Here is a 15951-nt window from a genome sequence, read left to right as displayed (position 1 = left end):
TTACTCACAGATATAATTCAAACGGTTTTAGAAACTTGAGAGTGTTTTCTATCCAATAGTAATAATAATATGCATATTGTACGATCTAGAATTGAGTACGAGGCAGTTTAATTTGGGCACGATTTTTTCCAATGGGGAAACAGCGCCCCCATATTGACAAGAAGTTAAAAGAAGAGGACCAAGGTGCAGCGTGGTTAGCGTACATTTTCTTTTTATTAATAGAAATGATGCCGAAGAAAACAATAAACACTACAAAAACAAACCGTGAAGCTCAAAGGCTATGTGCCCTAAACAAAGTCAACTTCCCACAAAAACAGGTGGAAAAAAGGGATACCTAACTATGGTTCTCAATCAGAGACAATGATAGACAGCTTCCTCTGATTGAGAACCACACCCGGCCAAATACAAAGAAATAGAAAACATAGAAATAAAGAAACTAGCATGCCCACCCTAGTCACACCCTGGCTTAACCAAAATAGAGAAGAAAAGCCTCTCTATGGCCAGGGCGTGACACTACTCAGGGAAAACAAGGTGATGAAGGAGTCGCTGCTAGACATACATAGTCGTAGCATGCGTGAAAATCTAATATTTTCTGGGATTCCTGAGGAAGCGTCCAATAATCCAGAGGGCGTGATCAGAGAATTCATGCAATCCACCTTGAAACTTCCTGTAGAGACTGTAAACAAGTTGGCTTTCCACCGTGTACACAGACTTGGAGCTAGGAGCGAGAAGACCAACGGTCCCTGACCAATCATCGCAAAATTTGAACACTACCAACAAAAGGAGCTGATCAAAAGCAGGGAAACGGTGCTTAAAGGGACAAAATTTGGGCTCAATTACCAATTTCCACGGGAGATAAACGAACGTCGCAAGAGACTGTATCCTGTACAGAGGCAACAGAGGGAGATGGGTAAGTGTGCCTTTCTCATTGTGGACAAACTCTTTATAGATGGACAGCTTTTCCGAGACAGCTCCATAACACCATGGCTGTACTAAATTCGACAGGGACTTCAGATTACGAAAAAAAGAAAGTATAGGATCTGTAAAAATATCTGAACACTATGAAGTGGATATGAACACACATGTACTCAATTACATGTTCACTTACACATATGGACTAATACATACACATGCACACTTGATCTCACTCTTTTCTCTCACTCTCTCTTTCTCTCTTTTCTCTTCCCCCCCTTCTCTCACCTCTCTCTCTATTGTCAAGAACTGTTCTATATTGAAAATGTTTCTTGTTTGTCTTTTTTTTCTATGTCTTTGTCTACATGTTTACAACAAGCAAGGGGAAGATATCAGAATATGGATATTGGGGAATAATAACATATTGTACGGGATACATTTGTACTGTAGTAATGCCGTCTCTATAGTAATGCAAGGTCTCTTTCATGATCATGTGAAACGTCAATTTCTATGGAAATGCTGGGATGTGTTTTGGTGCGTAGAGCTGGCACAGATGGTGCCGGAACGATGACACACTCCGCACGGTGAGTGCGGGGAGATAGCACAGGACGTACAGGGCTGTGGAGGCGCACTGGAGACCTGGTGCGTAGAACCGGCACAAATTGTACCGGAACAATGACATACTTCGCACGGCAAGTGCGTGGAGGAGACACAAGACGTACCGGACTGGGGAGGCGCACTGGAGGCCAGATGAGTGAAACGGGTGCAGATGACACCGGACTGGTGTCACGCTCCTCAGCACGCCCGCTCTGCAGCACTCTCATCGCCACCACCTCTCTCCGGAATCTTTCGTCGAGTTCCTCCTTCGACTCCCTGACGGTCTATTGCTCATTCCTCGGCTCCGCCGAACACCCCGTGTGCCCCCCCCAAAAAATTTGGGCTGTCTTTTGGCTTTTCTACCTGGCCGCGAACCCCGGCGGTGTCGCTGTCCTCCCTTCTCCCCTGTCGTCTGTTTCCACGGCAGGCTTTCGTATCTTGCCAAGACTTCCTCCCAAGTCCAGGATATTCTCTCCTCGATCTCCTCCCAAGTCCAGGATGCCATCTCCTCCTGGGCACGCTGCTTGGTCCTGGTGTGGTGGGATCTTCTGTCACGATCTTCTTCTGTCGGACCAACGTGCAGCGTGATCTGGGTTCCACATATTTTATTAGTGAAACACACAAAAAAAACAATAAAGAATAAACGATACGTGAACCGGCGACAATCCACGGTCCGGTTCCTCCGGTGACGATCTACGGTCCGGAGTCCCCGGCGACGATCCACGGTCCGGAGCTTCCGGCGACGATCCACCGTCCGGTTCCTCCGGCGACGATCCACGGTCCGGAGCTTCCGGCAACGATCTACGGTCTGGAGTCCCTGGCGACGATCCACGGTCCGGAGCTTCCGGCGACGATCCCCGCACCAGAGTCGCCACCTAAGCTGGAGGACCCGCGAGCAGACCCACCGAGGCTGGATTCCCACCCGGACCCTCCCCTATAGGTTCAGGTTTTAGGGCCGGAGTCTGCACCTTTGGGGGGGGTACTGTCACGCCCTGACCTTAGAGATCCTTTTATTTCTCTATTTGGTTAGGTCAGGGTGTGATTAGGGTGGGCATTCTAGTTTTTCGTTTTCTATGTTGGCCTGGTATGGTTCCCAATCAGAGGCAGCTGTCTATCGTTGTCTCTGATTGGGGATCATATCTAGGCAGCCTTTGCCCACCTGTTGTTTGTGGGATCTTGTTTTTTTGGTGTAGTGCCTGTGAGCACTGCATTTGCTTCACGTTTCCTTACTCTTTATTGTTTTTTTGTGAGTTTCATCTAATAAACATGTGGAACTCTACGCACGCTGCGCCTTGGTCCATTTATTCCAACGAGCGTGAGAAAATGTACCTTCAGAGGTCATTCAATTCAATATTAATCAATAATAAAAAATTAGTTTCTTGCTAAAGAGGCAAGACTAACAAGGGAAATACATGAACTAATAGTACAGGTAGATAGCAATAAAAACAATGCAACAGAGATACAAAATAAGTTAGAGGAAAAACATAAAGAACTTAATTAAGGAACTTATTCAAGAACGATCTAATGTAATATATTACAAAAATAAGACAAACTGGATGGAATATGTAAAAAAAAAATCTTCCTGAATCGCCAACACAGGAACGCTAACAAAAATAATTTGCAGAAACTCGTTACTGAAGACGGAGTCATCTATGATTCTCCAAATTATATTTTAAAAGAGGAAGCTAAAGATTTTAATCTATTCTACCACGCCCAGATATCTGCTCCTTTTATTCTATGTTCCCAACGCACTAGACAACCAGTTCTTATAGCCTTTAGCCGTACCCTCATCCTACTCCTCCTCTGTTCCTCTGGTGATGTAGAGGTTAATCCAGGCCATATAGCCCCCACTACTACATCTATTCTGCAGGCACTCTCATTCGTTGACTTCTGTAACCGTAAAAGCCTTAGTTTCATGCATGTTAACATCAGAAGCCTCCTCCCTAAGTTTGTTTTATTCACTGCTTTAGCACACTCCGCCAACCCTGATGTTTTAGCCGTGTCTGAATCCTGGCTTAGGAAGGCCACCAAAAATTCTCCAACTACAACATTTTCCGTCAAGATAGAACTGCCAAATGGGGCGGAGTTACAATCTACTGTGGAGATAGACTGCAGAGTTCTGTCATACTATCCCGGTCTGTGCCCAAACAGTTCGAGTTTCTACTTTTAAAAATCCACCTTTACAGAAATAAGTCTCACTGTTGCCGCTTGTTGTAGACCCCCATCAGCCCTCAGCTGTGCCCTGGACACCATATGTGAATTGATTGCCCCCCATCTATTTTCAGAGCTTGTGCTGTTAGGTGACCTAAACTGGGATATGCTTAAACTTCTTCTAACTAGGGGGCGCAATTTTAACATTTTGCAAAATATGCGTACCCATTTTAAACTGCCTATTTCTCAGCCCCCGAAACTAGAATATGCATATAATAGTCAGATTAGGATAGAAAACACTCTGAAGTTTCCAAAACTGTAAGAATTTTGTCTGTGAGTTAAACAGAACTGATATTGCAGGTGAAAACCTGAGAAAATTTCAAGCAGGAAGTGGCACTCATTTTGAGAGCTCTGTGTTCCAATGCCTTCCTATCGCATATGTGAAGTCTCATCAATAAGACCTCTTTTTCTATGTCTTCCCTAAGGTGTCAACAGCCTTTAGACGTAGTTTCAGGCCTTTATTTTGAAGGATGAGCCTGCAAGAGCACATTGGGTAAGTGGACAGGTGGGGGCTCTCCGGGTGATTTTTGCGCAATTCTGAAAGGTAGCCATTGTCTCTCTCGCTCCTAGTGAAAAGCCAACTGTCCCGGTTGATTTATTATCGAATAGATATGTGAAAAACACCCTGAAGTTGGATCAAAAACAACGTTTGACATGTTTATGTGGACATTATGGATATAATTTGGAATTTTTTCCGCCGTTGTCGCGAACTCTTTTTCCGGTGGATTACTTGTGATGACGCATTAAACAAACGGAGGTATTTGGATATAAAACATATCTTTATGGAACAAAAGGAACGAGGAGTCTCGTGAGTGAAACCAACCGAAGATCAACAAAGGTAAACGATTAATTTGATTGCTTTGCTGGTTTTTGTTACCGAGTTACCTGGCGCTAGCTGTTCGTATTGTTTTGTAGAGCGATCGATACATTTACACAAATGCAAGTATTGCTTTCGCTGGAAAGCATCATTTCAAAATCTGAGACGACAGATGGATTAACAAAAGGCTAAGCTGTGTTTTGCAATATTGCACTTGTGATTTCATGAAATTATATTTTATGATTACCCTCTGGCGCTAGGCTACGCTATGCTAGTCAGGGTTTTTAATGACAAAAATCCCGGATCCGGGACGGGGATTTCAGAAAGGTTAATACACCCCGGCCGTCCTACAATCTAAGCTAGATGCCTTCAATCTCACACAAATTATCAAGGAACCTACCTGGTACAACCTTAAATTCGTAAACATTGGCACCCTCATAGATATCATCCTGACCAACTTGCCCTCTAAATACACCTCTGCCTTCTTCAACCAGGATCTCAGCGATCACTGCCTCATTGCCTGTGTCCGTAATGGGTCCGCGGTCAAACCTCCACTCATCACTGTCAAACGCTCCCTAAAACACTTAATCGAGCAGGCCTTTCTAAATAACCTGGTCCGGGTATTCTGGAAGGATACTGACCTCATTCCGTCAGTAGAGGATGCCTGGTTGTTCTTTAAAAGTGTTTTCCTCACCATCCTAAATAAGCATGTCCCCATTAAAAAAATGTAGAACTAAGAACAGATATAGCCTTTGGTTCACTCCAGACTTGACTGCCCTTGACCAGCACAAAAACATCCTGTGGCGTACTGCATTAGCATCGAATAGCCCCCGCGATATGCAACTTTTCAGGGAAGTCAGGAACCAATATTCACAGTCAGTTAGGAAAGCAAAGGCTAGCTTTCTCAAACAGAAATTTGCATCCTGTAGTACTAATTCCAAAAAGGTTTGGGACACTGTAAAGTCCATGGAGAATAAGAGCACCTCTTCCCAGCTGCCCGCTGCACTGAGGCTCGGAAACACTGTCACCACCGATAAATCTACGATAATCGAGAATTTAAATAAGAATTTTTCTATTGCCGGCCATGCTTACCACCTGGCTACCCCTATCCCGGCCAACAGCTCTGCACCCCCCACAGCAACTTGCCCAACACTCCCCCCCACCGCTTCTCCTTCACCCAAATCTAGATAGCTGATGATCTGAAAGAGCTGCAAAGTCTGGACCCCTACATATCAGCTGGGCTAGACAATCTGGACCTTCTCATTCTAAAATGATCTGCCACAATTGTTGCAACCCCTATTCTTAGCCTATTCAACCTCTCTTTCATATCGTCTGAGATCCCCAAAGATTGGAAAGCTGCCGTGGTTATCCCCCTCTTCAAAGGGGGAGACACTCTAGACCCAAACTGTTACAGACCTATATCCATCCTGCCCTGCCTTTCTAAAGTCTTTGAAAGCCAAGTTAACAAACAGATCACCGACCATTTCGAATCCCATCGTACCTTTTCCGCTATGCATTCTGGTTTCCGAGCTGGTCATGGGTGCACCTCAGCCACGCTCAAGGTCCTAAACGATATCATAACCGCTATCGATAAAAGACAGTAATGTGCAGCCGTCTTCATTGACCTGGCCAAGGCTTTCGACTCTGTCAATCACTGTATTCTTATCGGCACTCAGTAGCCTTTTTTTCTGAAAGGGCTGCCTCGCCTGGTTCACCAACTACTTCTCAGATAGAGTTCAGTGTGTCAAATCGGAGGGCCTTTTGTCCGGACCTCTGGCAGTCTCTATGGGGGTGCCACAGGGTTAAATTCTCGGGCCGACTCTTTTCTCTGTATATATCAATGATGTCGCTCTTGTTGCTGGTGATTCTCTGATCCACCTCTACACAGACGACACCATTCTGTATACATCTGGCCCTTCTTTGGACACTATGTAAAACAAACCTCCAAATGAGCTTCAATGCCATTCAACACTTCTTCCGTGGCTTCCAACTGCTCTTATAATGCTAGTAAAACTAAATGCATGCTCTTCAACCGATCACTGCCTGCACCCGCCCGCCCGACTAGCATCACTACTCTGGACGGTTCTGACTTAGAATATGTGGACAACTACGAATACCTAGGTGTCTGGTTAGACTATAAACTCTCTTTCCAGACTCACATTACGCATCTCCAATCCAAAATTAAATCCAGAATCGGCTTCCTATTTCGCAACAAAGCCTGCTGCCCAGCAGGAGGGTATGCTGCTGCCCAGCATACCCTCATAAAACTGACTATCCTACCAATCCTTGACTTCGACGATGTATTTTACAAAATAGCTTCCAACACTCTAATCAGCAAATTGGATGTAGTCTATCACAGTGCCATCCGTTTTGTCAACCAAAGCCCCATATACTACCCACCACTGCGACCTGTATGCTCTCGTTGGCTGGCCCTCTCAACATATTCGTCGCCAAACACACTGGCTCCAGGTCATCTATAAGTCTTTGCTAGGTAAAGCCCCGCCTTATCTCAGCTCACTGGTCACCATAGCAACACCCACCCGTACCACGCTCTCCGGTAGGTACATTTCACTGGTCATCCCCAAAGCCAACACCTCTTTGCCGCGTTTCCTTCCAGTTCTCTCGAATTGCAAAAATCACTGAAGTTGGAGTCTTATATCTCCCTCACTAACTTTAAGCATCAGCTGTCAGAGCATCTTACCGATTACTGCACCTGTACACAGCCCATCAGTAAATAGCCCACCCACCTACCTCATCCCCATATAGTTTTTTTTGCACCTCAGTATCTCTACTTGCACATCATCATTTGCACATATATCACTCCAGTGTTAATGCTAAATTGTAATTATTTCGCCACTATGGCCTATTTATTGCCTTACCTCCCTAATCTTACTACATTTGAACACACTGTATATCGGTTTTTCTATTGTGTTATTGACTGTACGTTTGTTTATCCCATGTGTAACTCTGTGTTGTTGTTTTTGTCGCACTTCTTTGTTTTATCTTGGCCAGGTCACAGTTGTAAATGAGAACTTGTTCTCAACTGACCTACCTGGTTAAATAAATGTGAAATAAAAAAAATATTTTAAAAAAGCAGATGTTCTCTTTTCTGTCTCATCCTCTCCCACTGAAGGAAGATTACGGTAAGGAATTCTTTCCAAATAGCAAAAAAAATTGAAAATTAACAAATGTACAGAAATATCAGTGCGAAGGTCAAATTACAGAGGAAGACATTTTTGAGGCTATTAAATCCTTTTAGTCTGGAAAAAACCCCAGGGCTTGATGGCATACCGGTAGAGGTATATCAAGCCTTTTTTGATATACTAAAAGCTCCATTATTAGATTGTTTTAACTACTATAGAAATGGTAGTCTGTCAGGTACTCAGCAGGAAGGTCTGATTTCACTATTATTAAAACAAGACCTGGATGGCAAATATAAAAACCCAGTCTATCTAAAAAACTGGAGGCACCTTACATTTTAATGTTGTGATGCAAAAATACTAGAGAAATGCATAGCACCCAGAATTAAAAGGGTTTTACCAGATATTGTTCATCCTGATCAGACAGGTTTTTTACATGGACGATACATTGGAGATAATATACGACAACTGCTAGAGATAATATAACATCACACGGTCCCGTGTGGCTCAGTTGGTAGAGCATGGCGCTTGCAACGCCAGGGTTGTGGGTTCATTTCCCACGGGGGGACCAGGATGAATATGTATGAACTTTCCAATTTGTAAGTCGCTCTGGATAAGAGCGTCTGCTAAATGACTTAAATGTAATCATGAAATATCTAAAAAGCCAGGCTTGGTATTTATAGTGGATTTTGAAAAGGCATTTGATAAAGTAAGACTGGATTTTATTTATAAATGCCTGGATTTTTTCAATTTTGGTGATTCTCTTATAAAATGGGTAAAAGTAATGTATAGCAACCTCAGCGGTAAAATAGTAAATAACGGCTACTTCTCAGAGTTTTGAATTGTCAAGAGGAGTTAAACAAGGGTGTCCGCAGTTACCATATCTATTCGTTATGGCCATCAAAATGCTAGCTATTAAAATTTGATCCAATAACAACATTAGAGGATTAGAAATCCAAGGCTTAAAAACAAAGGTGTCCATGTATGCCGATGACTCAAGTTTTATATTAAGTCCGCAAGCTAGATCCCTGCAATGTCTCATTGAAGATGTAGATAACTTTTCTGGACTCTCTGGACTAAAACCTAATTATGATAAGTGTACAATATTAAGTATTGGATCTTTAAAAAATACTACTTTTACATTACCCTGCAGTTTACCTATAAAATGGGCTGACGATGAAGTAGACATACTTGTAGACATACATTCATATCACAAAATATATAAATAAGCTCTCCACAATGAATTTTAACAGAAAACTTGTAAAAATAGACAAGATCCTGCAACCATGGAGAGGTAAATACCTGTCTATTTATGGGAAAATTGTCCTGATTAACTCCTTAGTCATATCTCAGTTTACTCACTTACTTATGGTGCTGCCTACTCCTGATGATTCGTTTTATAAATCATTTGAGCAAAACATATTTCACTCTCCTGGGACGCTAACCAGACAAAATAAAGCGTGCCTATATTTGTAATGCATATGATTATTAAATATAAAATCACTAAACCTCTCTCTAAAAGCTTCACTTATTCAAAAGTTTTACTTGAACCCTAAATGGTTTTCAAGTAGATTACTAAGAAAAGCATATCCATTGCTTAAAAATATCATTTTTGCCATTGTGCCGATTAATTGAAAATTATACTTTTTCAAACAAGCCTTGCACAGCTGGCTACAATTTCAATATCATCCCGATGAAAAGACAGAAGAAATATTACAACAAATATTATGGCTGAACTCAAATGTGCTGGTTGATAAAATACCTGTATTTATGGGAAAGATGTTTGAAAAGGGTATTTTGTTCTTAAACGATATTGTAAATTGGAATGGTAGAGTTATGTCTTTCATGGAGTTATCAGAATTGTACTGGAAGGTCTGCTCAATCCAAGAGTACAACCAATTGATTACAGCATTACCCCAAAAATGGAGGAGGCAGGTGGTAGCGCGAGGAGGTAGAGAACTGGTCTGTCTGCCCAGTATAAAGGATCAAAACTGACAGAGGAATAAAAATAGCATAAATAGGAAAGTATACCAGTTTCATTTGAGGATCAGTATGTTGACAACTGTGCCATACAGATTGCAAAATAGTTGGGAAGAGATTTTTGATATACTGATTCCATGGTATGAGTTGATATATAAAATGATGCAAGATTCAAGACTTCGTGCTTTTCAGCTAAAATTATTATATTGAATTCTTGCCACCAACAAAATGTTGAGTATTTGGGACATGAAATCATCGAAGCTCTGCAGATTTTGTTGTGAGGATACAGAATCAACAGACCATTTATTTTGGTATTGTCCTCAGGTAACCTGTTACTGGTCTCAGGTTCAGGAATGGCTGAAAATGCATAACATTGATCTAGAATTGACCCTAAAAATAGGACTGTTAGGAGATCTGGAGAGACCGGGTAAGTCAATTACTTATATCCTAATACTCTTAGTAAAAGTATTTATCTTCAACTCAAAATCTGTGGATTCTATTCAAATAGATAGATTGAAATTGTACGTTAAACATCACAGCATCGTTGAAAGATATACACTACCGTTCAAAAGTTTGGGGTCACTTAGAAATGTCCTTGTTTTTGAAAGAAAATAATTTTTTTGTCCATTAAGATAACATCAAATTGATCTGAAATACAGTGTAGACATTGTTAATGTTGTAAATGACTATTGTAGCTGAAAATGGCAGTTTTTTAAATAAAATATCTACATAGGTGTACAGAGGCCAATTTCCAGCAACCATCACACCTGTGTTTGTCACGTTCGTCATAATGTGGAAGAGAGGAGGACCAAGGCGCAGCGTGAAGTGAATACATTCTTCTATTTATTTAAGAAGAACACTTAACCAAACTAATACAAAACAACAAAACGAACGTGACGCTATATATAACAGTGCAGACACAGGCAACTAACACATAGACAATCACCCACAACCCACAATGACAAAACAGGCTACCTAAATATGGTTCCCAATCAGAGACAACGACTAACACCTGCCTCTGATTGAGAACCATATCAGGCCAAACACAGAAACAGACAAACTAGACATACAACATAGAATGCCCACTCAGATCACACCCTGACCAAACAAAACATATAAACATACAAAGCAAACTATGGTCAGGGCGTGACAGTGTTCCAATGGTACGTTGTGTTAGCTAATCCAATTTTATAATTTTAAAAGGCATTTTTTGCATTGGTGTTTTCTGTTTTCTTTTGTCTTTTTCTTTTGTCTCATGAGCTATTTTTTTTGGTTGTTGGTGCATTGGGGGAGGGTTCTTGGGGGTGGGGAATGAAATTAATTTTCTTTTCTTTTTTCTTTTTTTCTTGGGGGGGATGACTGAGGGAGGGGTCTTGGATGGTTGAGGGACAGCTATTGGGAACTGTGGGGGGATCTTGGAGGGTTCGCGTCCCCGTTTTTTTTGGCCTTGTCGGAGATCTGTCGACATGCCCTTGAGCAGGGCGTTGACCCTGGATGCTTCTGTGTGGAACTCTGAATGGGAGTCTGTTGGATGACTGGTGTGGTGTAGTTGTTGAGTGGCTTCCCTGCAAGTATATTGTATGTTTTGGATATTCAATTTAAAAAATACATTTATTAAAAAAAGAAGTAGTCAGCTGGTATTCTGTCTATAAAGGAGTGACTAGCACTAAGGTCACCAACACATCTATTGGTCTCGGGGTGTTTCCAAGGGTATGGAAGTCGGCCATAATAATGGCTATCTTTAAATCAGGCGACCCTGCTGACGCGAGTAACTACAGGCCCATTAGTATACTACCTGTGGTGTCAAAGGCTGTTGAAAAGTGTGTAGCAGAACAACTGATTGCCCACCTCAACAACAGCCCCTTCACATTACATTCCATGCAGTTTGGCTTCAGAGCGAAACACTCCACAGAAACGGCCAACTGCTTTCTTCTGGAAAATGTGAAGTCCAAGATGGACAAAGGGGGCGTTGTTGGGGCTGTGTTTCTGGACCTAAGGAAGGCTTTTGATACTGTTAACCATGAGATTCTCATCACAAAATTGTCCAAGTTCAACTTTTCCCCCGATGCCTTGAGATGGATGAAATCATACCTTGAAGGCAGAACTCAGTGTGTCAGAGTGAGCAATGAGCTGTCGCCCACTCTTAGCTATGATGTGGGTGTGCCCCAAGGGTCAATACTGGGGCCCCTCCTGTTCAGCCTGTACATTAATGATCTGCCTTCTGTCTGTACTGGGTCTGAAGTTCAAATGTATGCAGATGATACAGTGATATATGTGCATGCAAAGAGCAAACAACAAGCTGCACAAGAACTCACTACTGTAATGGTCCAGGTTACAAAGTGGCTCAGTGACTCGTGTTTGCATCTCAATGTGAAAAAAACTGTTTGCATGTTCTTCACAAAGAGGGCAACAGATGCTACTGAGCCAGATGTCTATGTGTCAGGGGAGAAGCTCCAGGTGGTATCTGATTTTAAGTACCTTGGCATCATACTTGATTCCAACCTCTCTTTTAAAAAGCATGTGGAAAAGGTAATTCAAATAACCAAATTCAACCTAGCTAATTTCCGATTTACACGAAATTGTTTGACTACAGAGGTAGCAAAACTGTACTTCAAATCTATGATACTCCCCCACTTAACATACTGCTTGACTAGTTGGGCCCAAGCTTGCTGTACAACAGTAAGACCTATTCAGTCTGTCTACAAACAGGCTCTCAAAGTGCTTGATAGGAAGCCCAATAGCCATCATCACTGTCACATCCTCAGAAAGCATGAGCTCCTGAGTTGGGAAAATCTTGTGCAATACACCGATGCATGTCTTGTATTCAAGATCCTAAATGGCTTGGCTCCCCCTCCACTCAGTATTTTTGTTAAACAGAAAACCCAAACATATGGCAGCAGATCCACAAGGTCTGCCATGAGAGGTGACTGTGTAGTTCCCCTAAGGAAAAGCACCTTTAGTAAATCCGCTTTTTCTGTGAGAGTATTCCATGTCTGGAATACACTGCCATCAGACACACATAACTGCACCACATATCACACTTTCACAAAATGCTTGAAGACATGGCTAAAGGTCAATCAGATTTGTGAACATGGTCCCTAGCTGTGTGTTGCCGCTTTCCATGTCTGTTGTCTGTAACTTGTGACGTGTGGAAACACTTTGTTGCTTTTATGAATTTTGTCTTGCTGCTTTTTGTTCTATGTTGCTCTGTCTGTATGCTACGTCTTGCTTGTCCTATGTTGCTATGTCTGTATGCTATGTCTTGTTCTATGTTGCTATTGTCTATATTGTAATTGTTTTTAATAACCTGCCCAGGGACTGCGGTTGAAAATTAGCCGGCTGGCTAAAACCGGCACTTTTACTGAAAAGTTGATTAATGTGCACTGTCCCTGTAAAAATAAACTCAAACTCAAGCACAGTCACCGGATCTCAACCCTATTGATGTCACGCCCTGATCTGTTTCACCTGTCCTTGTGATTGTCTCCACCCCCTCCAGGTGTCACATATTTTCCCCAGTGTATTTATCCCTGTGTTTCCTTTCTCTCTGCGCCAGTTAGTCTTGTATGTTTCCAACTCAACCAGCATTTTTCCCGTTCTCCTGCTTTTGCATTCTCCTTTTTCTAGTCCTCCCGGTTTTGACCCTTGCCTGTTTCTGGACTTTGTACCCGCCTGCCTGACCATTCTGCCTGCCTGACCATTCTGCCTGCCTTGACCACGAACCTGTCTGCCACTCTGTAACTCCTGGACTCTGATCTGGTTTTTACCTTTTGCCTGTCCATGACCATTCTCTTGTCTACCCCTTTGGATTAATAAACATTGTAAGACTCCAACTATCTGCCTCCTGTATCTGCATTTGGGTCTCGCCTTGTGCCTTGATAATTGAGCTGTTTTTAGGAGCAGCTTGACCGTATGGTATGTAAGAAGTACCCATCAAGCCAATCCAACTTGTGGGAGGTGCTTCAGGAAACATGGGGTGAAATCTCTTCAGATTACCTCAACAAATTGATAACTAGAATGCCAAATGTTTGCAAGGCTGTAATTGCTGCAAATGGAGTATTTTCTGACGAAAGCAAAGTTTGGACACTATTATTTCAATTAAAAATCATTACGTATAACCTTGTCAACGTCTTGACTATATTTCCTATTCATTTTGCAACTAATTTCATGTACGTTTTCATAGAAAACAAGGACATTTTTAAGTGACCGCAAACTTTTGAACGGTAATGTATAAGCAGATGGAGGGATGCTGCTGAAGCAAATATATACCGTGTTGTACATCGTGCAGATCACAGGAGGTTGGTGGCACTTTAATTGGGGAGGACAATTGTGGTAATGGCTGGAGCGGATTTAGTGGAATGGTATTGAATAGATCAAACACATGCTTTCCATGTGTTTAATGCCATTCCATTTGCTCCGATCCAGACATTATTATGAGCCGTCCTCCCCTTAGCAGTCTCCTGTGGTGCAGATTAGTATTGAGGTCATTGATGACAAGGTGCAGTAATCCACCCAATGCAGTCACTTAATCCCTATGAGCCCGATGGCCAGTTGATGAGGACCACAGCATGTGGGAAGAAACTGTTCAGGTGGCGGGCAGTTTTGATTAACCTAAACCGTCTGCCAGAGCAGAGTCTTTGAAATAAGCGGTGTCTGGGGTGAGCACGGTCTGCGATGATCTTACATGCACACTTCCTTGTCATGGAGGCGTGCAGGTCCTTGATGGAGGGCCGGTTGACAGCCGATGACCTTCTCCGCAGACCAGACGATGAGCTGCAGTTTGCCCTAGTAGCAGGCAGACACAGATCCAAACCAAACGGTGATAGAAGAGGTAAGAATGGACTCAATGATGGACGTGTAGAACCGAACAAGAATTGTCAGAGACAGTTTGAGTTTCCTCAGCTGGTGCAGATAGTGCATCCTCTGTTGATACTTCTTGGTGACCGCTGTGATGTTGTGGGAGATGCTGCCCAGGAATTTGAATGACTTGGCCGTGCTGACGGCTGAGCCATCTATCTCGGGGGGAGAGATGGTAAGGGGCATTTCCTGTAGTCAACCACCATCACCACGGTTTAGACTGTGTTGAGTTCCAGGTTGTTGCGACAGAACCAGGCGGTCAACCTTTCCACAAATTCATCGTCGTCAGAGATGAGACCGACTAGGGTGGTGTCATCAGCAAACCTGAGTAGTTTGACAATCATTGGAGGTGGAGTCATTGGATCGGGGGCGGCAGGTAGCCTAGCGGTTAAGAGCATTGAGCCAGTAACCGATGTCGATTAGCACAGCCCCCCGCACCTCTCTAATTCAGAAGGTTGGGTTAAATGTGTAAGACACATTTCAGTTGTGCAACTGACTAGGTATCCGCTTACCCTTCCTTTTGGTGGAGAGGAGGGGGGAGAGCACGCAATATCATACACACACAGTTAAGCAGATCGAGGTAATTCCAGGAGATGGTCAATGGAGTGGAGTGGAGGCCGGCAGAGTGCACACACATTTTATGCAAATGATTCACATTAATATGAGTGGTGCAGCAATAATCACCCTGTGTGAGACAGGAGATCATCAGTGTAGAACGAGGGATCTGCATTTATGGACATTTTACGTGGGAGTAAAGTAACACATGGGCTTCGTCCCCAATGGCACCCTATTCCGTATATTGTGCATTACTTTTGACCAGAGCTCCCCTAGGGTTCCGGTGAAAAGTAGTGCACTCTGGAAATAGAGTGCCATTTGGGACGTAAACATGGATTTTCACTATTGCAGTTCATGTGACTTATAGAATTAAAACAGTGCTAGCTGTCTACACTGATGCATGGTTGAAGTTAAAATGGGCGATGGAGGAGTGATTGTATTTTATGGACCAGATCACTAACTATCACAGGCAGCCACCACACAGTCCAAACATGCGTGACACATACATGAAACTGGAATGAATGGCACGTGTTGGATGTTGACAAGTGTTCTGACATGTTATTCAAAGGAAAAATACCTTTGCGCCTCTGAACATACACCAAGTAGAACAGACAGGGTTGTTGTAGATGCTAAAAAGTGTTCAAACATGTTATAAAGGAAATAGAGCTCACACACTCTTCACCTCCACAACCTACCTTTATTCACAAACAAACAATGCTTAGATCCTGCACCTTATGAGTGTGCACGCTCTATTTATAATTTTTTGGGGGCCCTGCACCCCACTAAAGGATGTGCATTTGATCACACTTGACATCATGTTATAGGGAACATCTACAACCCATGGGACATTGTGTCATTTCAAATGACAGAAATGACACAACCTTG

General features: G+C 42.7%; 1 protein-coding gene across 1 annotated transcript in view; it reads right to left on the bottom strand.

Annotated features, from left to right (window-relative positions):
* Positions 1-14439: 14439 nt before the first annotated feature.
* The window catches only part of LOC120064780 (sodium channel protein type 8 subunit alpha-like), a 60174-nt gene continuing 58662 nt past the window's right edge, over positions 14440-15951 (bottom strand). The window contains exon 2 of the mRNA XM_039015384.1: positions 14440-14700. Coding sequence (XP_038871312.1) covers positions 14440-14700 — 261 coding nt within the window. The remainder of the gene's footprint in view (positions 14701-15951) is intronic.

The sequence above is a fragment of the Salvelinus namaycush genome, chromosome 20 (genome assembly GCF_016432855.1).
Source record: "Salvelinus namaycush isolate Seneca chromosome 20, SaNama_1.0, whole genome shotgun sequence".
NCBI classification, from domain to species: domain Eukaryota; kingdom Metazoa; phylum Chordata; class Actinopteri; order Salmoniformes; family Salmonidae; genus Salvelinus; species Salvelinus namaycush.
The sequence above is the reverse complement of the archived record's forward strand: the minus strand, read 5'-3'. Positions and strand labels throughout refer to the sequence as shown.